Here is a 22,342-nt window from a genome sequence, read left to right on the forward strand (position 1 = left end):
CATTCCTCTTCTCTTCAGAGCATGCCTCCACCTTTCCAGGCTCTCTTCCGCTTGTTCCCTACTTTTACTGTGATCCAAACATCACAGTCATGAAAACTCCAGCGTGACCTCATCTGTCAGCCTGTCCATGGACAATGCAAAGAAAGTTTCTCAGGGCCAATCCCTGATTAATTCCACCCCCACATGGAACCCATCTGTCATTCCTACCGTACTGTACCTACCTCACCTCTGTCTCACTGTCCTCAAACATGTCCTGCACCAGTTCTCTGTCACTCCTGACTTCCTCATGCATCACCATTGTTCCTCTCTTGGTATCCTATCAACTGCTCGAGATCCACACACAGAGTGTAAATCCTTCTGCCATTCGCTAAACTTCTCCATCAACACTCTCAAAGTAAACATCACATCTGTAGCGCTGTACTGCTGCTCACTCACCATCACTCCTTTTAAATCTAGCTTCACCAACTCTTTCCCATAGCCTCATAGTGTGGCTCATCAGCTCTATCGCTCTGTAGTTACTACAGTTATGAACATCTGCTTGGGTCCATATAGTATGTTGAAAACCTCACAATTAATACTGAAGAGAATGTAATTTGTCAGTTTGCTGGGGAAGAAATTAACAGTGATTAGCAGTGTAAGCTGCTGTAAGTACCATGAAAGCAAATTTTATTCTGTATAAAACCTCTAAGCAACTCCAGACTCTAGGAGAGGGTCATGAGCTGCTATGAATGTCCATGTATGAAGGTTTTTTGGCAATTCATGCAACACTGTGAGCCTATCTTCCAGATATTCAACAATCAACTGTAAGGGAGCCTAAGGATATGTGTCTAGGAACAGCACCTCAGCCTCTGTCATTAACATCAGCACGATAGCTGGGCACCAGGAGCTTCATGGCATGGGTTCCATTGCCAAGCAGCTTCTTTAAGTGTAATGTGTAGATCGCCCAGATCCTTTGTAGATATCATATAAGTTGTTTCAAAGTTCCACTGTAAGGTTAATACTTTTCCATTATTGCACCGTTAGATGAAATTTAGTTCCTCTTTTTCTCTCTGACAAGGTGGTAAAAGAGAAAATCACCCTTCTCTCTCCATCTTCTTTTTTTATGTGAAAAACATTAAGGTGGTACATAGATGTGGAGAAAAAAAGGCAAGCTGGAAATAATTGTGTGTATGTGACAGTTGCGGTGTGGTGTTTGTGCACATGCGTGTGTGTGTGTGTGTGGCTGCTTCTGATGGATCAGTGATTAAATAAATCATAGTAACCTTTCCTGTAACCTTTCCCCCTCCCTCCCCAGCCCCTGTATGACCTTACAAGACCCACACACATTAAAGACTCTTCTCTTCTCCTTCATCTCTCCCTCTTCCTACTGTAAGTCGACCCCTCCTTATTCTTCATCTTTTTTTACATAACTCTCTGTCTCGCTTCCTTTTTACTTTGCGTAGTTAAATAATGTCACATTAGTATTACACAAATTGCTCTTTAACCTTTTATAGTAAATATTAAAGGCATAACACAAAAACTGAAACATTTCATCTTAAGTCCCTTGGATGAGTGACGAAACATTTATCTCACTGAAAACGTTACATCCAGATGAACAGAATCAACTTTTTTGGATTTCCTTACCTGGATGATTGAGCACGCACAAATACATTAAAAAATATATAACTTACTTTTACTACTTTATTTATTTTATTGCTTTATATTATTTACTTTTGTTACTTTATGTTACTTAAATAATCAGACCCCGTCTTATCTTAATGACCTTGTAGTACCATATCACCCCATTAGAGCACTTTGCTCTCACACTGCAGGCCTACTTGTTGTTCCTAGAGTATTTAAAAGTAGAATGGGAGGGAGAGCCTTCAGTTTTCAGGCCCCTCTTCTGTGGAACCAGCTTCCAGTTTGGATTTGGGAGACAGACACTATCTCTACTTTTAAGATTAGGCTTAAAATTTCCTTTTTGCTAAACCATATAGTTAGGGCTGGACCAGGTGACCCTGAATCTCCCTTAGTTAGACGTAGGCTGCCAGGGATTCCCATGATGCATTTAGTTTTTCCTTTTCAGTCACCTTTTTCACTCACTATGTGTTAATAGACTTCTCTGCGTGAATCATATCTGTTATTAACCTCTGTCTCTCTTCCACAGCATATCTTTTATCCTGTCTTCCTTCTCTCACCCCAACCTGTCGCAGCAGATGGCCCCGCCCCGCCCCTCCCTGAGCCTGGTTCTGCTGGAGGTTTCTTCCTGTTAAAAGGGAGTTTTTCCTTCCCACTGTTGCCAAGGTGCTTGCTCATAGGGGGTCATATGATTGTTGGGTTTTCTCTGTATGTATTATTGGTCTACCTTACAATATAAAGCGCCTTGAGGCGACTGTTGTTGTGATTTGGCGCCAAGGTTATTATCGTTAACGAAAACTAACGAAATAACGAAAACTAGAAGTGAAAAAACATTTTCGTTAAAGGAAATAAAAATAAAGACAAAAAAAGGAAAACTAACTAAAACTGTAATGAGTTTTCACAAAACTAACTAAAATTAACTGAATTTATAGCAAAAATGTGTTTAGCTTTCATTGATGTGTGCGTGTCATACAATAGTCAAGGGTGAAAATGAAGTTTAGTTTACAGATTTTTTCTTGCTGTCTCATTATGCCAGCAGGTGGCAGTACGTTAGTCGAGTCGTCTGTATTGCTGCTCTGTCCACGCGCAGAATCATGTCAGGAACAGTTGAGAGAAAGCGCCAGAGTCCAATTTGGGATTACTTTGAATATGACTGTGTTTTGGATAAAGCAAGTGTCTTGTAGTGGAAAGAGACAAATTATGAGGGACATTTCTAAAGGGAAAAAAAATCCCACAAACCTTAAAGTGCACTTGAAAAGCTCACACAAGAAGGCTAACCTAGCTTACCTTGAGAAGGGAGCACACTCAACCCTCATCCCCAGAAAACAGAAGCTAACCCCAGGCAAGGCAGCGTGATGCATCCCGAGACAACAGGACTGGGACATCTACATAACTGTGTGAGTCAATTGCCTTCAAAAAGTTTATCAATTCACTTGGACCAAAATTACGAACACCCGGTGCTGCAAGAGTTAATAGTCTCATTGGGGCCAAGATATACATTTTATAGTTTCCTGGTATCAATGGTTGTTCATCTGCCTTTATTTATTTATTTATTTATTTAAAGAACCCATAGGTGGGAATGTGAGTTGTCTGTCTCTGCGTGTTAGCCTTGTGACAGACAGGCGACCTGTCCAGGGTGCAGGGTATGGTAGCTGGAATAGCAACATACCCAAGGATAAGCAGAAGAGAATGACTGATATGATGAAACTGGGATTTTGTTACACTTAATTATTGCAAACACAACTAAAACTATAACTGAAACTAATCAAAACTAAACTGAAACTAAGGATTTTCAAAAAAATAAAAACTAAACTAAACTAGCAAACAATTGGTAAAAACTAATTAAAACTGATATAAAATTGAAAATCTGAAGTCAAAACTAAATAAAAATAAAAACTAATGAAAATTGCAAAACTATTAAAACCCTGTTTGGCGCTATATAAATAAAATAAAATTCAGTTGAATTGAAATTAATATTATTTACAACACTTTGTGTTGTTTTTATTTTTTTCCTTTTGTTACTTTTTTACTCAATCTATGTTACTTACTTTGTTTTTTGTTACTTTGTTATTTTAATTGTACTTTTAATACTGACTATCTCTTTAAGCTTTATCCTTTTTAACCACCTGAGTGTGGAGACAGCATTCTTCCTATGGGAATAATAAAATGATGTTGGATCATTTTTACATTGTAATAACAAGGTATCGTGTTTGCATCACAGTGACAGCGTAACAACCAACGTTTAACAAGATAATGTCTTAACTGTGGTTAGGCAGACCTCTGAACCCCCACAAGCAAAGTGGTTCCTTTCTTTTAGCATTAATCTGTGTGTGGTTGTCTGTGTGTTTTTATGATCTTTAAGATCTGGAGGTTCAAACGGCTATTCTCACCACGCCTTGCCACTGAACTCACCAAGAGGTCGCTGAGACACCACAATGTGCATGAATGTGTTCATACAAGTTAAGTGTGTTTGTGTATGTGTGTGTGTGCTGACTCCCTGATCTCCTGCTCTAATACCCTGAGGACCTTTGGTTCCTTAACTGTAGGAGGTCCTAAGCAACCCACCCACACACCCACATAGAAATGCACACTGTGCACACATGCTCACACATCTTCATAGGATATCAAAGATTAGACATCAATCATTCTCACCTCTTGAAGTCTTGAAGAACGAGCACCTCATATGAAAGGTCAGCACACACCTGGAGAGTTAGATGAAATCAATATGCAATGATGAAGGCGAGGATGAGGGAAGAGGTTGGTAAAAATGATGAAAACAAAGAGGCAGAAATAGTAAATACAAGCAGAAGGAGAAAATCTTTAGTCATCCTTTTTCAAACTTGCAGATAACTTGCTTGACTCACATTAATGGTGGCTTTCAGGGAGCTTTTCTATGCTTTTGGTGGCCAAAGAAGAAAAAAAAACTGTCAGTCAGTTTTGAGTGAAATTTATTCAATACCGGCTCATGAGATAGATTTGCAGGTCTAGACTGATGCAGAGCTACCACACATGCTCTAACTTGAGATGTTTGCGCAACTATACATAACAGATCAAACTCATTGCCACTTTTTCCACTTACTTTGTCATAACTTTTAATTGCAGGTGCATCAATAATAGCTGCATTTCTCTTCTGCTGGTTTGAACTTTAGAGCCTTTCTGTTGTGCTGAACTTTGTTTGGCCTGGAGTGGCGAGTAACTGATTGAGATAGGAACAGGGAGGCTTATCTCTGAATGCTTGGTGTTTGGATACGTATGATGTCAGACCAGTTCTCATAATGCTTTCTAGGCTGCGTGTACTGATAAGCTTTGGGATCTGGAGAAGGTAGAGACATACGTAGGTAGCACACAAGACACAATTGAAATTGGAGCAAGAGAAAGGGCCAGTTTGTGTTTGTTTGTTCAAGTGTGCGCTTGCGTGTGTGATGTTCTTCTACTCTGAGCCTACTTTAGCTCACCGTACTCCCTGAGCAGTGACCGGAGCACTAAGCCCCCGGTCCAAGCACTTGGAAACTGGAACGAGGCGAGGAGAAAGAGGGGATGGATGGGAAAGAAAGAGAGCGATGCGATGGGGGAGAAAAAGGATGGAGCGCAAAGAAAGAGAGGACAGGAGAAGAGTGGAGGCAGAGACAGAGCAGCAGCACATGGAACGGCACAAAACGGAAAGAACTGACGATCGAATGGAACCAAACGAAAGGAGGAGAAGTGTTGGACTGAGGGATGAGAGGGAAGGCGAAGCCACCTCTTCTTCTCCCTCTCCTCTTCTCGTCCCTTCTCTTCCCCCCCGTGAGAATGTGTGTGCGTGTGTGTGTTTTCTTCCTCGTCAGATCTGCCACGCTTTCATTCGCACACAAAGACGGCACGTAGACATACCTGGCACAGGGGGACGTGAAGGAGCTGGCAGAGGCGCGTGTATGTGAGAAAGAGACAGATAAAGAGACACTGGCTCACCTGCCTGGCAGAGAAGGGTGCCTGTTAGAGGATGGCCTGTCTGTCTGAGATGTCCCACTTAACACTGACACACACATGCACACACATGCTTAACCCACTCAACACTTTCTTTTTTTCATTGTTGCTGCTCTCTCCTCCCCAGTCTCTTTCATTATATCACATATTTAAATGCACACTGCATCTGCTTGACATTACTGTCTGAGTGCAAATATTGTAGTTATCAATGTTTTGATATACATTTGAAATCAATTTAAAATATAGAGTTCCTGCCTCAGGATCTGGTGACTTTTCAAATACCACAATCGTCAGGTTAAGATTTCAGTTTAGCTAATTCAATACTTCATTTTTGCATTGTATTAATTTCTAATTAGTAAATATTAAAGTATAGTAAATATAATTGCTAACAAGTCAAACTTTTACCGGGTCTCAATTTGGACATGAGCTGTGATTATTGACTATTTATGCTAACATGCTCAGGTGAGTAGCCTCTCGGTCTCTGCCTCCTGCTCCTTTTTGCCTTCCCTTTCTGGTCTCAGCATTTCATGTTCTCCATAAAACAGACCATGAGTACCTATTCTGTCAGTGCTGATCTGTCTCTGACTTGTCAAAGATGGGAAGTGTCAATTTAGATATATCCTTGGATACATTTTCAAGAGCGAACAAGCGGGACCCTGAGGTGTCAGTGGCAGAGAGGCAAAGAACTAAAATAATTTCTTGGATTCTTCAACTTCTACAGGAGATTCATGTGGAATTAAAGCCAGGCAGCTACACTGCTCACCACATTCACCTCAACTTCTAAATCTTTCTTCGGGAGATTCAGATTCAGATCTCACTGTCCCGGTTCCCTGATGAAACCTGATGCTCTTTACTGTCAGTTTTCCTCCGAAGATGACTTCTAAGTTAAACTGGACCGTGACTCTGTTGGATCATCTCCTCTTCAGTCCACTCGTGAGTTATCCATTGGGCCCACACCACAAAATTTGCCTGGTATCACAGGATAAGTCACACCATCACCCTCAACACTTTTTTGTGGCTATTCCTAAATAAGAATTTGGCAGAATATGCAGCTGCAACTAGAAATAAGAACAGCTCTCAACCACCAGCAAAAGCAAATCAAGAGCTTGAAGTTGCTTTAAGACATGTAGTTTCCCCCAACTCTGCTTCCTGGAGCTCGGAGCCTTGATGGATGTCTTCTGCAGCCAGGCTTTGTCAACCTTCTCTATTTCTAGTCCAGGAGGGAGAAGCAGTGGGATCCTCCATCCAGCATGATCTGTAACGCTGCCGTCGAGTCTGGAAACTGTGCAAAGCTACCCTCCTTAGAACTGTGGGCCAGAATCAGCACCTGGCAGATTGATGGAGGACCCCAGCCCTGCACTCCACCCAAGTCAGAAGTGTCTTCCACAAAATCTTTCTCCAATCCATCTTCCTCAGTTTTTTAAGGACAAGAAAGTCTGGGTCTGTGGAAGCGGGAGCACAGAAAAGGTCCATAGTTTGAGTCTCGTCTTGGGTCTTTCTGTGTTGAGTCTGCGTGTTTTCAGCTTCCTCCCACAGTCCAAAGACATGTATGGGTGAGCTGTGAATATGAGTCTGAATGGTGTCTGTCTGTCTGTGTTAGCCCTGTGACAGAGTGGAAGCCTGTCTAAGGAGTACCCTGCCTTTCACCCTTTGGCAGCTGGGATAGGCTTCAGACCCCTGCGACCCTGAATCGGATAAGCGTAAGAAGAAAAAAAAAAAGGTGTTGAGTGCTTTTTAGTAGTATTTTAACAAGAGTTTTATCACTGGGAAGAAAAATACTTCAGAAGGCACAAACAAGGCCATTTAGTAAATGATTGCAGCACTTAATAAAAAGGAACTGAGTTAAATGTGATTGATTCATTCTCACAGGGAGAGATTTATTTTTGTAATACAATTTATGTGCACATAATTTCCTTTCCTTTTTGTTAAGCAGAAGAGTTTTTTTTTTAAAAAAAACATGGGGCGGGAGAATTGGCTAAAAAGTCAAATTGCCACCCAACAGCTGCAGCAGAATGAGTTTTGACGCCGGAGTGAAAATGTGTCCATGCTAAAGAAATTGGAGGGGTCTGCAATGCAACACAAACAAACAATAAACAAGGAAGCAAACAAATTGACGCACACACGAATAAGCACACACACACACATGCGCGCGGCAATCGGCTATGCTGCAATTAGCTTGTTTTAAAGGAAACAAATAACAGTAATTTCAACAGAACAGCAGCCATAACAATTCACCCCTGGAGGGGATCAGCAATTTGAACACACACACTGGAGAACAGGATACATTCACACACAGGGATCCACACACACACACACACATACACACACACACACTGTCAAGTATGCACATGCAAGTGCAGTCATATTCAAATCCAGCAGACGGACAGACACACTCACGATGCACATGCATGCTCAGACACACACACACACACACACACACACACACACACACACACACACACACACACACCTCCATTAAGTGTACTTGAGAGCGGCAGAGAGGGTCAGCTCAGTGTCTGAGTTATTACGCTACTTTGTTCTGCCTCAGTGGGAAGGCTGCACCCCGCACACACACATGCACAAAAAGAATTATTATTACCCATCAACACTCAAGGTGCAAATATAAAAGGGTTGCTTTGATAATGGATTGAAAGAGATGAATAAAAGAATGGGTAAAAAAGAAAAAAGATGGATGAATAAATGCAGAGAGAGAGAGAGAGAAAGTGTCTGGTAGCTGTTTCTTTGCTCGTGTGCAGAAGTTTGCAGCTGGCTGGCGAAACCACACTCCCTCTTTCTGTTTCCCCCACCTCTCCGTCCATCTATCTATCCCTTCCTCTCTGTCTGGGCATTCAACAATGGCACGAAACATCTGTGACTACCAGGTAATTACGGCTGAGCCGAAACAGTGGGCAGTGCCGCGCCGCTGAGCTACGACACCCCGCAATTAGTCCTGCATCTCCATCCCCCCTCGCTCTGTTGCTCCCCTGATGACCAGCGTATTATCTCTCTGAAGAGACCCGGGAGACAGAGGAGAGTGGAGAGGGAAAATAGACAGATGAGTGGTCTCAGAGGTACACGAGTGATGGGAGAGGACAGCCACACCACCAGAACTGTCCATCCCAGCAACTCATGTTTTCTCTTTCTTTGGCCTCCTTTGGATACTTTGTTTAGAGCTCCAGAGGGAGCTCAAAGAAATCTGATAAAATTGCCTCAACTGATGTCAGTCGAGTCAGCATCACTTCTGACAATTACAAGTTTTAATGAGGGGAAAAATGGGGCTGTGGTTTGGAAGAAGTAAGAATACCAGAGCCCCAAAACCATAAACCAGCAGCAGAAGCTTGATTCTATAGTAGCCACTAATACTGTAGTGGCTACTGTAAAGTATTACAGTAGCCACTAATACTGTAAAGTATTAGTGGCTACTTCTATTCTTTCTGTCATACTGTATACTGCTACAGGGCTGGATCCTCACTGACCTCAAATAGTGTGGTCAGTGTATATAGAAGCTCAAAAGGCTTCGGGTCAGGCTTCAGATTCCTCTGAACAATAAGTTTAGAGTTTTTTTCACTCTTGATTATGTGATTCTGTGGGTCATTTCGAGCACAGAGCTTTGGCTGAGAGGACAAAAGCCTGTCCCACCTACTGTTCAACACCAGTTGTTTGGAAGTGACAGGTAGTCTTAGGGTATTTTTAGTTTAGTTCAGACTTGCAGCGTACACCTGGTAGCTGGCTCGGATCGATGTCAGATCATCATTTAGAACCAGACAGAGACCATCTAGGCGTGGTTGTTTTGTTCGACACCCAACTACAATTACAGTGTTCACATCTGCACAAATGAGCAACACTAAGCCAGAGAATGATTTAAACAGACTAAACAGCGCAGATGTGAAAACACCCTTAAAGGGAGGGTGGCCTTAAAGGCAGACAAGATAAAATAGCTTGTTTCAGACAGTAGACCAACTAAAGGGCTTCTCCCAGACTTAGTAAAAGATAAATAAGGGTTCACAGGTACTTCACATATGTGCTACAATGTTTCATTATACCTTTGTGTGTTCACAATCCAAAATATCCCTTGCATGTCATTTCAGCTCCTGTTACACCCACCCAGCTGCGCAGTTCACCTGCACACCTGTTGCTGTTTCCCCATCAGTTCTGTGTTTTAAAGTCATACAGGGGTTTTGCCCATTGTTGAGTCTTACTTTGAATTCTGTTAAAGTATTCATCTGCTCTGCCTCCCAGTCAGATTCTTAGCTTACAGGAAGTACAGCGCAGTAGAAACTTTGAATCTTTAAAAGCTCAAACTAAAATCTGGTGCATTGTAAGTTGCAATGCACCACACTTGTTTTGGAGTGGAAAACGTTTTCATTTTTAGTAAGTGTAAATGAACAAATGGCCTTTTTTCTGTAATATAACCAAGTCTGCCTGAAAACTTTGGAAAAGACTAAAAATGATCCTTTAAGTCTGAATCTATCACAAGTGTTTTAACCAGGAGACTGTGCTTCATGTCCCATTTGGACACTTTATTCTGCTTTGGTTTTCTGGCTTAGAGATCAAAAAAACACTATTTTTAGATTTAGAAAAATATGATTTGGATCCAGAACCGGTGCCACAGTGTGGTGAGTGACCTTGCTCATGTCTCTGAGAAGTCATTGTCAGTGTTGGTCAAGTTACTTGAAAAAAGTAATTAGTTACTGATTACTGATTACTTCTCAAAAAAAGTAATCCCGTTACTTTACTTATTACTTATTTTCAAAAGTAATTAATTACTTAGTTACTTAGTTACTTTTAAAAAACATGATACACTACCTGAATGCGTGATAAAGCAATAGACCTTTTGGGCCAATTCTATTTTTTCTGCATAATCCATCATATAAAAGTGAATCAAATGGAAAAGTGTCTTTTTAAAAAATTGTTTATTACTTTTAATCTTAACTTTATAAACAGTGCATCAAACAAAAATTAAATTAAATTCAACAGTCTTTGACTTTAATAAATTTGTTTAACATTTGAACATATTTCTGCACATTACACCATATTTTAAGAAAATAAAGGCTTAAACTATATTTCTGCATACTCCAGCATATAACATAAATTATTTTTGTGTATACACACACACATCCTTTCATATAAATACAGCAAAAAATAAGTAAATAAAATAAATAAAATTAACAATAACATCTTTTAACAGTTAGTAAAGTGCAGAGAGGCATAATATTGAGATTACAAAAACAGAAAATGCTATTGCATGCTACATTTAGGCTGTTAATCCAGTCTCAGTTTGTGGCAACCCTGAAAAAGACCTATGTTTTATTGTTTTCTTTTGGACTGAAACAGTGGTTATATCGCATCAGCAGAAGCTTCTCAAACCTTCTATCAGACATTCTGTTCCTTTTTGGGGAAAGCACCAATCCACCTAAACTGAACAGCCGTTCCACTGGTGCACTGGATGGAGTTGGACTGTTGTATTTCATGTACATCTTTTTGAGATTTGGGAACTGATTCAGAATCTCAAGCTCATAGCCTGACCTTAAAAAGTCAGTTACTTCTTTTTCTGCTGAGAAGCTTTCTGTGGGCTGATTCTGAAATTCAAAAAAGTCCATTTCGGCTGGGCTGGCTGGGATTTGGGACACATTAGTGTTCTCAGTTGCAGGAGCAGCTTTACGACACTCTGTTATCAGGAGCTCCTTCACATACTCTCTCCTACGCTCATCTCTCAGCCAACGAAGTTTAAACTTGGGACAAGTGGCCACTGCGAGAAGTCCTTCTTGGCTGTCCAGAACAGCATCAAAACGAGTCTTGATGGCCTGTAACATACAATATGATGCATCTAAGAATAAAATTATTTTACTATATAATTACCTATTGTCATTATTTTGTGGGCTTTACAGCTCTAAACCATCTATATTTTCTATTATCAATACTGTATGAGATTTAATTTTGGCTGAGGCTTTTGTTGATATTATGATTAATATTCATGATTAATGATGATCAATGTCCCTGATATTTAACAAGGGGTGAATACTTGGTCTTTTATTCTATCATTTTAATAATTGTACCCGCTGCTTAAAACAAAGTATAACATCCACCCACTGTGAATGGTATAATAAATTTAACAAATCCAACCAAAGCAATTAATAATAATCTTACCTTTACAATGACATCTAGAAGGCTGGCTGTCATTCTAGAGAGGTCATCTTTCAGGGCAAGCGTCTTTGACATCAGGCTTGTGAGTGTTGGCAGTAAAGCCCCGTAGGTGCACTCATCCCCTTGTAAGATGTCCAGAGCCACTGTCAGGGGCTTCATCACAGTACAGTACTCTTTCAAGAACTGGTACTCCCTTTCATTAAGGCACTTGATTCCCAGTTTTACACACAGGGGATTAAGTTCATTCAAGGGAATTGTGATGATTCTAGAAATGGCCTCATACAGGGAATTCCACCTTGTGGATGTCGGTACCATTAGTTTCCTCCGACTGACTTCCTCCACCTGTTCAGAGGCTAATGTTGATCGACTTGCTTTAGTCCAAAGAGCAGAACATTTTGCAATGCTACTCCTATATACAGCCTTGGTGTCTGCACAGGAATTTAGATGTTTGTCAACATTGCTTGTTGAAATCAAGTTAATTGTGTGCGATGCACATCTGTAGTGTGGAGGGAGGCTAAACTGTGCATCACCAGATGCAGTTGAAAGAGCTTCTATGACATCAGTAAAGGTCGGTTCCTTGTCATCACCTTCTTCATTTTCAGATTCAGACTCCAAATGACAGGGCTGACATACTCTGAATGCTTTGGCAAAATTGGATGCATTATCCGTTACAGTGGCAATAACTTTGCCTTGTAGTCCATATGATGAATGGATTTCTTCAATCTCTGCTCCAATTACATCATAGGTATGGCTGCCTCTAATTCTCTTGCATGCTAGAGCGGCCTTGTTGCGTTGTAATGTGGAATTAATCCAGTGAACTGTTACACCCATAAAACTTTTATTATTTACCGTCCAGATGTCAGCAGTGGTGGAAACAAACTCTGCCTCTTCGAGTGTAGCCTTCAAGTTAGAGTTCATTTTGTCATATTCTCTCTCAAGGTATCCTACAAATGACTTGACACCACTTTTAGTTGGTATTTTTTCTACGATGCGTCGGAATGATTCAGAGTCAACAGTGGAAATCGGCAACATGTCCTCGACGATATAGACAGCGACGGGCTTCTTCAGTTCAGCGGCACTAAGTCCTGTCGCTCTTACGTCTAGTTTAACCTGTTTAGCAGGAGTGGGTCCATCTGAGGTTTGCCCGGTGGAAGTAGATGTGGTAGCCACAGCGGTCACGTCAGTGAGGGGATCCTGGGGGTTTTCTGTCAATTTAACATTCTTGTGGCAGTGTGCTAGGTGCTTGCTCAGGTTGGAAGTGGAATTTTTCTACGTAGAAAAAAGTTTTCTTCCGATGCAGAGTGTACAACGTACGCTTATGTTTTTGTCGCTTTTTAAAGAGTCAAATTCAAAGTAATGTCGGTATTTCCAAGTATTAAATGCTGCACGATCGTATTCTATCCCTCGCTCCATGTTTTCTATTATTGACACACGAGCTACCATAGCCGTCGCACTCGCTTACGTCACTGTCATGAGACATTCTCGCAAAAAATCACGGTTTTAGTAACGCAGTAACGCAGCGTTCCTACGAGAAAGTAACGGTAATCTAATTACCGTTTTTGCAATAGTAATCCCTTACTTTACTCGTTACTCGAAAAAAGTAATCAGATTACAGTAACGCGTTACAAGTAGCGCGTTACTGCCCATCTCTGGTCATTGTCCGTGTTTGACAACCTGGAAACAAGGACAGTCTGACCGATTCGATCTAACCGGAATGTTCGCTCAGCCATGTTACAGAACTTTAGACTTCTTTTTAAGCATTTTTAAATCGTAAATAAATGTATCTTCATATCAAAGTATGTTTGGCACTTGGATAAAAACATAGTTAGGCAGAAATGTCCTTGTTTTATCACATATCCCATATAACTACCAGCATACAGGCCTTGTTAAATAAGGATCTAATCCTAACTAAGACAGGGAATGGAAGCAGTTGGGAAAACTCAGTAGTTTAACAGTTCAAATCCCAGGGGGCAGCTTCCCTCGCCTTCTCACATTTACCATCCACTGTGCCTTCATTACATGTTTTTGATGGGTGGGTGCACGAGTGTGCATACACATTAACACGTGTCAGCTCTCCCCTGTTTGCGCATTAGCTAGCTTTTGCATGTGCACCCCAAGTGCGTATGTGTGTTCCTGACTGTGGGTGCATTTTATGATGTGTACTTTTTTTCTCTTCTTAGTCCAGGAGTCCCCGTCAGGACCCCTAGGCTTCCCTGTGCCTGCCTGCCAAAAACGTCTGCATCTCCTGGACCCCCTCGAGGCAGGGGACAGCCAAATGTCACTTGGACCCTCTACAGAGTGGTGAGAGGAGGACAGGAAGAGGCCAGTGGGTAGAGGGGGGAGGGAGGGAAGAAGAGGAAGGAGGAGAGGGGGAAGAACTCAATCAGGGGGAGACGGAAGTTTAGGAGGAGATACCAGGATATGCGGCATGACCAAAGTGTCTCAGATGAAAATTGGGTGGAATTAGTGAGATCCTGATTGACTTATATAATAAATAAATGAAATATTAAATATTAGAGACTCTTGGAGCAACATTTTACAGTCAGCACCTCCTACATAAGGCATTTAACTGCAGTCTTTTAGATCCAAAATTCTCTTTCCAGGACCTTCCTCTTACATCTTTAGTCCAGTATATGAGGATTCTAGTTATGTGAACAAAAATGAACACCTCTTTATTACTAATATACATCACAAAGCTGGTTTTAGACCATTTAGATGTTCAGAGTTTATTTTGATAAGTTCTTAATAAAATCAATTATCTTTTATCTGATCGGTTTTAATAAGTCCTTGAACTGATTTCTCACCTAGAGCTTTTTCCAATGATTGTTTTTTAATTGTTACACGCTAATGCAGCTGAAGGGCCTGTTGCTATCACACATACATCCGTATCCATGTATGTTGTCCAATATGCACAAATATAATACACATAAACAATCACTCAAAATTAACAATTTTCTCAAACTCGAACATACTGTTTAAACTGCCTGTGCATCTTTGTGAAAAATCGACGGATAAAATAGATTCTGTCTCAACTTTAACACATTTGGTTTCAAAATCTTTTCTTAAAGCTCATATTTTGGTAGTTAACACTCATGTGTCAGGTGTTTGAGCTTGCTTTTACATCCTTACTGACCAAGATTAATCAACATGTTTCTGAAATTATCGCTTACTCAGTAAAAAATTTATTTATCATTATTATTATTATTATTTGTATTATTCGATGTAGCAGGAGAGTACAATAAAAAAATAGGGCATGAGGTTACTACCAGCATTAATGCCTGACCTCATACGTACAGAAGAGGATTACAGCCACTGAAATACAAACAAAAAATACATATATAATATTTAGGTCATCCCTTGATTGAGAATTCTGAGTGGAAAAATTAATTCTGAACCCCCCCCCCCCCAGATTCCACTTTAATAATATATTTTCTCCAAACTAGAAAAAAAGGCTAAATTCTGAGATTAGTCATTTCTTCCCTGAAATGTTTCTTTAATCTTTAATTACAATTGTTTTTTCTCAGAACTATTAAAGAAATTCAGAATCCAGAGACTGAAGTCAGAATTCTGACTTTTAAAAAAATCAGAACTATGTAAAAAAAAAAGAAAAAGAAAGAAAAGCCAGAATCATGAGCCATATTATTTTCAGCGGCTCTAATCGTCTTCCATACATACATCGCAGACATGTTGAGAACAGTTTAAAGCCATTTTTTTTGCCCGATTAGTCCCTGTTTTGATCCTTTTTAGTGTGTAAGTGATTCCAAGTGATCGGATACTCAGCATCACATCCACAGTGCTTTAATATTTCTACTGAAGAAAACTGAAAAAAAATTACTTTTTAAGAAATTCTCATTTCTTATCTCTTCCTCGTTCCTCTCAGCCAATCCCAGACTGCACGTGTTGTTTATGTGACTGTGTGCACGTTGATCCCTGTCCTTGTATGGAAGACAAATAGAAGACAAGGACGAGATGTCCAGCTCCCTCACACACAGAACATTTATTCATACACTAGACCAAGAACGATATAAATTTCATCTTTTTTTAATAGAAAACACTTGGGTCAAGTGTGTCTGTATTAATGAAGACATTTGTTTGTTTTTAAACGCCTTATTTTGGGTTAAAGCTGCAGGAATGAAAACACACACACAAAGTGTCTTGCCTACAAGTCTCATGTGTGTCCTGTCACATTGGGGGACATGCAGTATCGAACACGGATGTGCGCGGAGCATGAATACAAACAACAGAACGTCCTTCATGCTTTTATTCCTGATTGATATAACATCAGTGTATATTCTGCATTGATTATGGGTCAGGTCCTCGGAGGAAAAAAAGAGAGAGACTTTTTATTTTAGTGAAGTAATAACTTCATAAAACACGGATAACTGAAATGAGGTTGTGTAGCTCTTCTTATTAAACGCAGTCACATATCAGCTTAACTGAAATCTGTTGCAATCCCAGACTGTAGCCTTTAATAGGGACAGTCTGTCTGACAGAATTCCCGAATAACGCCACATCGGGGAAAAAAGACCTGCTAACTTAGAATTAGGAATAAGAGCGAGCGTGTAATTAAACGAGTTGTCATTCATTTACAATCCAATGCATATTCAAGCAGGCGTGCACACGAGAAAAGAATGAACTGGCTGTAACTAGTAGCTAGCTCTCCAAACAGCACCTACACTGCAATTACTGATGAGAGATAGGTGCATGCGTGTGTGCATATATGTGTGTGTGTGTGGATCTGCTAACTTAATGGCTGCGTGGATGCGACAGTCTAAATGTTTTCATCTGTAACGTTTTATCCTGGTTCAACTCACTCTGCCACTGTCACGCAGTAAACACACACTCGAGCAGCGAGGATGGAGGGAATGGGAAGAGGGAGAGAGAGAAAATTACCCACCAGCTCAAGTTCATTTTCCACGCCAGGTAGTTTTCCAGAATTCTGAGAATTTTGTTTCACTTTTTTTGATTATCGATCGCTGTGAAAAAACAGTTATGAGGAAAGCTGATGTTGGAACTGGAACTAATGGAGAGGAGCTGGAAGGATTGAGCAGACTTAAAACAGCGCACTGGGCCTTTCCATGGTGCAATTGAGCTACAGTTTTAAATATAATAAATCTAGTTAATGTGCGTGAATGGAATATTAGCGTCAGCGAGGTTGATCTACAGCCTGTGTTTGCATCAACGCATCTACGGTGCGTCATTTCCTGAGCTTTAAATCAAGAGGCTCAAGATCAGAAAAACATCTGCGGGTTGCCTGATGTGTCACACAGAATTCAGCCCCAGCCATTTAACAGGGGGTGGGGGTGAAAAACACATCTTTTAAGAGCATATAACAGTCTGATATTTCAAATATCCTCATTGGGTCATACTTTTAACTTGACCCCTTTGGCAGGAAGTTAGGGTTTTTAGATGCAAACTGAAATTCATTTTGTAATTCACATTAAGCATTTATCTGAATTACCTTTTTTTCCTCCCTCTCTCTCTCTCTACTGAGTAACACAAAGGCCAGCTTATCAATACAAGTGAGGGACAGCAATGCAATCGCAAATGCCGAAAATCAGAAGAATTTGTTGGGTTTTTTTCTTCATTATGTTCCAGTAAAAGTGAATAAAATCAGCTATTAATGAAGCTATTCAAGACTAGGACTGGAATAGCATTGCATACACACCTCTAAACACACACACACTCGGATGCTCACTGAGTGCAAAATATTTGGCGTTGCCAATAAAAAGTTGAATAGTCTGTCTGGAATTCAGTTAAGCGGGTTTTTTTAATTTCGTTTATATTTGTGAAAATATGCACAACTAAAGTGTACAAAGAGCCTCTTTTCATTATGTTTATCAGCAAAGAATTCCTAATTAAGAAAAGGGGAAAGGCAGGGCATCATTATTAGGTGTTCACCTATCGCTCTCTTGTGGTTGCTTTACGCAACTACACTGAAGTCAAAGTAGAGGAGATGTTGCTTGGTGATGTTCCTCTGTTAGCTCCAGAGTTACTATAATAACAGACAACTTTTTAAAAGCAGTTGACTCGCAGTCTTGTAGACATCTTGTCTTCTCGATAATCATGTCCATTAATGCCTCATCAAGGAAGCTGTAATAATTTTTTTTTTTACCAAACTAACAGATACTAAAATGAACTATATTTCCTCTATATTTTTTACTTTGTTTTAGTTAGCTTTCCAACCTCTCCACATCAGTTCAATTATTTTTTCCTTTTTTGTAGTCTAGTTTAGTTTTAAGCTACCTATAATACCCATAGTTAGCTCACTCAAACGAAATTAATAACCGAGTCTGCAGAGTTATACTTAAAATAATTACATAAAATGTGCTTAATATAAAAAATAACATGAAAGAAAGAAGAAATTCCTCTTTCTGAATGCATAAAAACAAGCATTCACATATAAAACTTCACAAATAACAACTAAAATAAATGTTCGAAATTAATAAAGTACATTTAAAATGAAATTAATTTTAAGAATGATATTAAATGTCTTGTAAATATTCAAGGAACAAATAGTACTAAAATCGGTGAGAGCATATCAAACTATAATGGAATGCAGCCCTGGTGGCCTCAGGAGGACTCTACAGAGAAGGTCAAAAAAATTATTTTATTCAAAAGTAAGTATATTTGTGCTTTTATAAAGCTTTGCTTGTATTTGATTGGCACCACGTTGTTGTGTAACACGATTTAGCATGTTTTACTTAGTAATTTGACTATGGATAGTGGCCGTGAAGCGTTATGGTTTGGAATTCGGCCCCAATCTGCTCCGTTGCGTCCTACCAAAACAGGAAGTTTTCAAGAGTTTGGACCTGCAAGCTAGCCACCTAACCTGCGGGGTACATTCGGAAATTACTATGAATTTTCAAATGTTTTAATCTAGTGGACAACCTGTCACGAACAGAAGTAACGTATACCCTTCTCAGCTGCTACTGGGAGTAAATATATCTATCGGCTTATGTTTGTGCTGTGTGGCTTAAACGCCGTGTCAGAAGTTTGAAGGTTAGCCGAGTAGCTAGCTCCTGAGCTAGCGTTAGCTTAGTCACGAAAGCCATCGGTTTGTACGGAGCCTGCCTGCCCTGCCAGGCTGATTCTGTACGGTTAGCCACAGGGCTGGGCTTTGATTTACAGTCCAACCTGTCAGCTTTTCGTCTTTTACCTATCCAGTCCGGTCAGCTCACCAAGTGGCACCGTAACATGAAGTTATGGAGGAGCGGAAGCTAAAAAGAAAGAGTCCCAGGACTTCCACCAGCGCGGCGCCTCCGTCCGGTGGCTCTGGCCGGAAGAATAGCGCTTCCACTGGAGGACGGCACCTTGGCTACACGGGGACTCACTCCAGCCAAAAGAACAAGAGCAGGAGGTAGTAACAGTGTAGTTACAATGATTTAACCTCTCAATATTTTTCAGTTTTACCCAGCCTTAACTGGGGTTGTTGACTTGTACTCACTCTGCCTGTATTTGCTTCCGCCTGTTTTAGGGGAGTGAAGGATAAACCCAGGTATCAGCAGGGTTTGGGTGGTAAAGCTAGTCAGAACCAGGGCCAGGCAACACCGATCGTCCAGCACTCTTTTCTCACAGATGTTTCAGATGTACAGGAGATGGAGAATGGCCTGCTCAGTCTCCTCAACGACTTCCACTCAGGGAAACTACAGGCATTTGGTAATTCTCACTAAAAACAGGAACGTTTTACCAGAGCACACACTGACTTTCATATATCCAGTAATAGAAATTATCCTATACACTTAGAGAGAGATATGATAGATACGGATAACTGAGGACTGTTTTTGTCTTAGGCAATGAGTGCTCTATTGACCAAATGGAACATGTGAGAGAGATGCAGGAGAAGCTGGCACGCTTGCACTTTGACCTCTACGGTGAGGTGGATGAAATGCCCGAGGATCAGAGGAAAACAGCCTGCGACACCAACATGGACAAGTTGCTCCTTAATGTAAGGCCACTGTGACATAACTCATAAAATATTATTTTCATAGCCCGTGGCATGCTGCCTGACAGTTTAACAGTGTTGCCAAATAATCCGTTCACTGATGTCATGTAACTACTCAGTATCCCTGTGAGGATTTAGCTGCTTATCCTCCGGCAAGTGTTAAACTCTTAAAGAGTTTAGTCAGCTGGCTTCATGCTGAACAGGATAAAGTCTGGAATGTCATTCTGCAATCATTTTTTTTTGCATTTGTAGTGAAGTAAAACATGTTATTTTTTTTTCCACAGCTGGAGGAGCTGAGTTCTTCCATGTATCCTTTTGTCTTTGCCCTTAATACGTTTGAAATAAGCTCACGTTTAACAGCTCCTGTAACTTTTGTATTTCTTGACATCGTTTCTCCAGTCAGAAACTGAATCTAGCCGACACACAAGAGATCCCGAGGACTGCGAGCGTGTGACTTCCGTCGTCCCAACATTTCTCAATCAAATTTGAGCCGACTATTTCATTTATAGTACCTATGGGGGTCTATAAGTATGGGGGGTTGAAACTGCCATAATAAATAAATGCAAAATATCTATCTATCTATCTATCTATCTATCTATCTATATATATATATATATATATATATATATATATATATATATATATATGTATGTATATATATATATATATATGTATGTATATATATATATATATATATATATATATATATATATATATATATATATATATATGTATGTATATATATATATATATATATATATATATATATATATATATATATATATATATGTATGTATATATATATATGTGTATATATATATATATATATATGTATATATGCAATTAAATGAACCAAAATATAGTAAAAAAAAATGACAATAATAATAAATTGACCATATATGGCACATTTGCTTTAAGTTGCTTTTGTACTTATTTACCTTTATATTAATTTTAACTTGCTGACTTACACATTTGAAAGTTTTTACTTACTCATTTCCTCAAACATTTCTTTATGCATTTTTCTGTCACATATTGTGGCTGCCTTTAGCTAAAAGTCTGCACAATGAAGCAGAAATGCATAAACAAATGGGGAAAAAACAAAAAAAAAGTAAGTCTGGGGCTAAAAAAATTGAATATGCATATATATACACATAAATTATTAAGCATCCAGACTTCTTTACTAAGTAAATGCAGAAGCAATTTAAAACAAATATCTAATTTAACATTTAATAAATAAATAAAATTTCAGCAATGAAAGTAGTTTCTATATTTTTTCAATCTTTTTTGTACATTTAATGGCATATAATTCTTTTTTAAACAAATCATTAATTTATTTTTGATTTAGGTAGTTTCTATCCTTCATATATAAGGTGTCAGCAGTGTTGATTGTATGTATTGCAATGGAAATGGCAACAAAGCGTTCCCTGTTTGTACAGGGGGAGGGATGTATTGTAAAGTAATCTAATAGGGATGCACCACATTACACCCCCCCCCCCCCTCCTCCTCCCCTTCTTTTTTTTTTTTAAACAATAGCTAATATTGAATGGAAATCTCTCTGGTCTGATCTTACTAAGACAGCAGGATGTTAACTTACCTGAGCCGTGGCTGCATCCAAGGGAGGTTTGTGTTCTCTGAGATCTTTAGCTAATGTGCTGTATTCTGTATTTTCTATATTGGCTTTGGTGGATCCCTGTATTGTTTAAAGCCAAGCCGTAGTGCGTTCACTCATTTCCAAGCAGTTTAGATTTGCAATACATTGCTAACCAAAGTGATGCCATTCACCTGAAAGTGATTGTAAACGTGCTCCTTTGACATTAATCAGACGTATGTAGATCACTTGTGTTGCACTGATCTCCTCACAGTAAGAAACAGAGCTGGACTTTTCAAAGTCTAGGCATTAGTTTCTAATTGTTTCTCAGTATTAGAGCTTTAAACAGCAGCATAGATTTAAAAATTCTTAAACCAGCCAAAAATAACACAAGGACCCGGTGAGTACTGAGAGTAGTTAATTCCAGTTTGCGATTTTTGCATATGATTTTTGCAGAGTGGACTTGGTCCATTTCAGTATATTTGCACATACCCATGCGACACACAGCATGCACTGCACACGTTATCACTGGTGTGTTGTTTTGACGCTGGAGAAGACTAAACAGTCCAAATGTTGTCATCACAAACAAGCCTTAATTTAATCATTTTTTGCCTTATTGGTTCTAAACTTTAAGTGATTTTAGGTGAGTTTAGGTTTGGATTCAGAGTTTTGATAAGATAATTTGATGCTGCTTTGATTGTAAATTCTTTTTCTTTTTTCTTGGACACTGTATTTTAACCCATGTTTTTGGGGTGTTTAACCTGTTTGTTTTTTTTCTCAATAAAGTTCTCTGTCTGAATTTCTTGGTTGCAGCTGTAAACTAAGATAATAGAGAAGTGAGTAAATAGGGTCATAACAGTACCTGGATTGGGGGAGGCGGAATTGATAGTTTTCCATTGTGTTCTTTTTCTATCCGGGTCTACTTTTACTGTATTGGAAGTATGCTTGGGATCATTGGGATCATCATTGTTAGGTGATGTGCCACTTGTACAGGTTTCTAAGGGAATACTCTTTGATCCTCCAAGCATTAAAGTCTGAACCATGAATTAATTGCCAGAAAATGGAGTGTTTATTGAAGCATCTGA

General features: G+C 39.5%; 1 protein-coding gene and 1 long non-coding RNA gene across 2 annotated transcripts; one reads left to right on the top strand and one right to left on the bottom strand.

Moving 5' to 3' along the window:
• Window positions 1-313: 313 nt before the first annotated feature.
• LOC309701181 lies at window positions 314-19,212 on the bottom strand. The gene is made up of 3 exons (XR_014274899.1): window positions 19,172-19,212; window positions 4,270-4,319; window positions 314-323 (listed from the first exon to the last, which is right to left on the bottom strand). It is a non-coding gene; the product is annotated as an uncharacterized lncRNA (long non-coding RNA).
• Window positions 18,361-22,307, top strand: ccdc28a (coiled-coil domain containing 28A). The gene is made up of 5 exons (XM_082525234.1): window positions 18,361-19,084; window positions 19,202-19,383; window positions 19,518-19,672; window positions 19,954-19,976; window positions 20,069-22,307. Exons 1-5 carry the CDS (start codon window positions 18,930-18,932, stop codon window positions 20,121-20,123), a joined length of 570 nt encoding a protein of 189 aa, XP_082381360.1. The 5' UTR covers window positions 18,361-18,929; the 3' UTR covers window positions 20,124-22,307.
• Window positions 22,308-22,342: the final 35 nt, after the last annotated feature.

This window comes from Aulonocara stuartgranti (assembly GCF_965226115.1).
Source record: "Aulonocara stuartgranti genome assembly, chromosome: 23".
NCBI classification, from domain to species: domain Eukaryota; kingdom Metazoa; phylum Chordata; class Actinopteri; order Cichliformes; family Cichlidae; genus Aulonocara; species Aulonocara stuartgranti.

What these genes read in the sequence shown, in the direction of transcription:
- ccdc28a (XM_082525234.1), top strand. Translation starts at nt 18,930, where the DNA reads ATGGAGGAGCGGAAGCTAAAAAGAAAGAGTCCCAGGACTTCCACCAGC. An exon ending in TGGACAAGTTGCTCCTTAAT is followed by an intron (nt 19,673 to 19,953) that starts GTAAGGCCACTG and finishes TTTTTTCCACAG; the next exon opens with CTGGAGGAGCTGAGTTCTTC. An exon ending in GAGGAGCTGAGTTCTTCCAT is followed by an intron (nt 19,977 to 20,068) that starts GTATCCTTTTGT and finishes TCGTTTCTCCAG; the next exon opens with TCAGAAACTGAATCTAGCCG.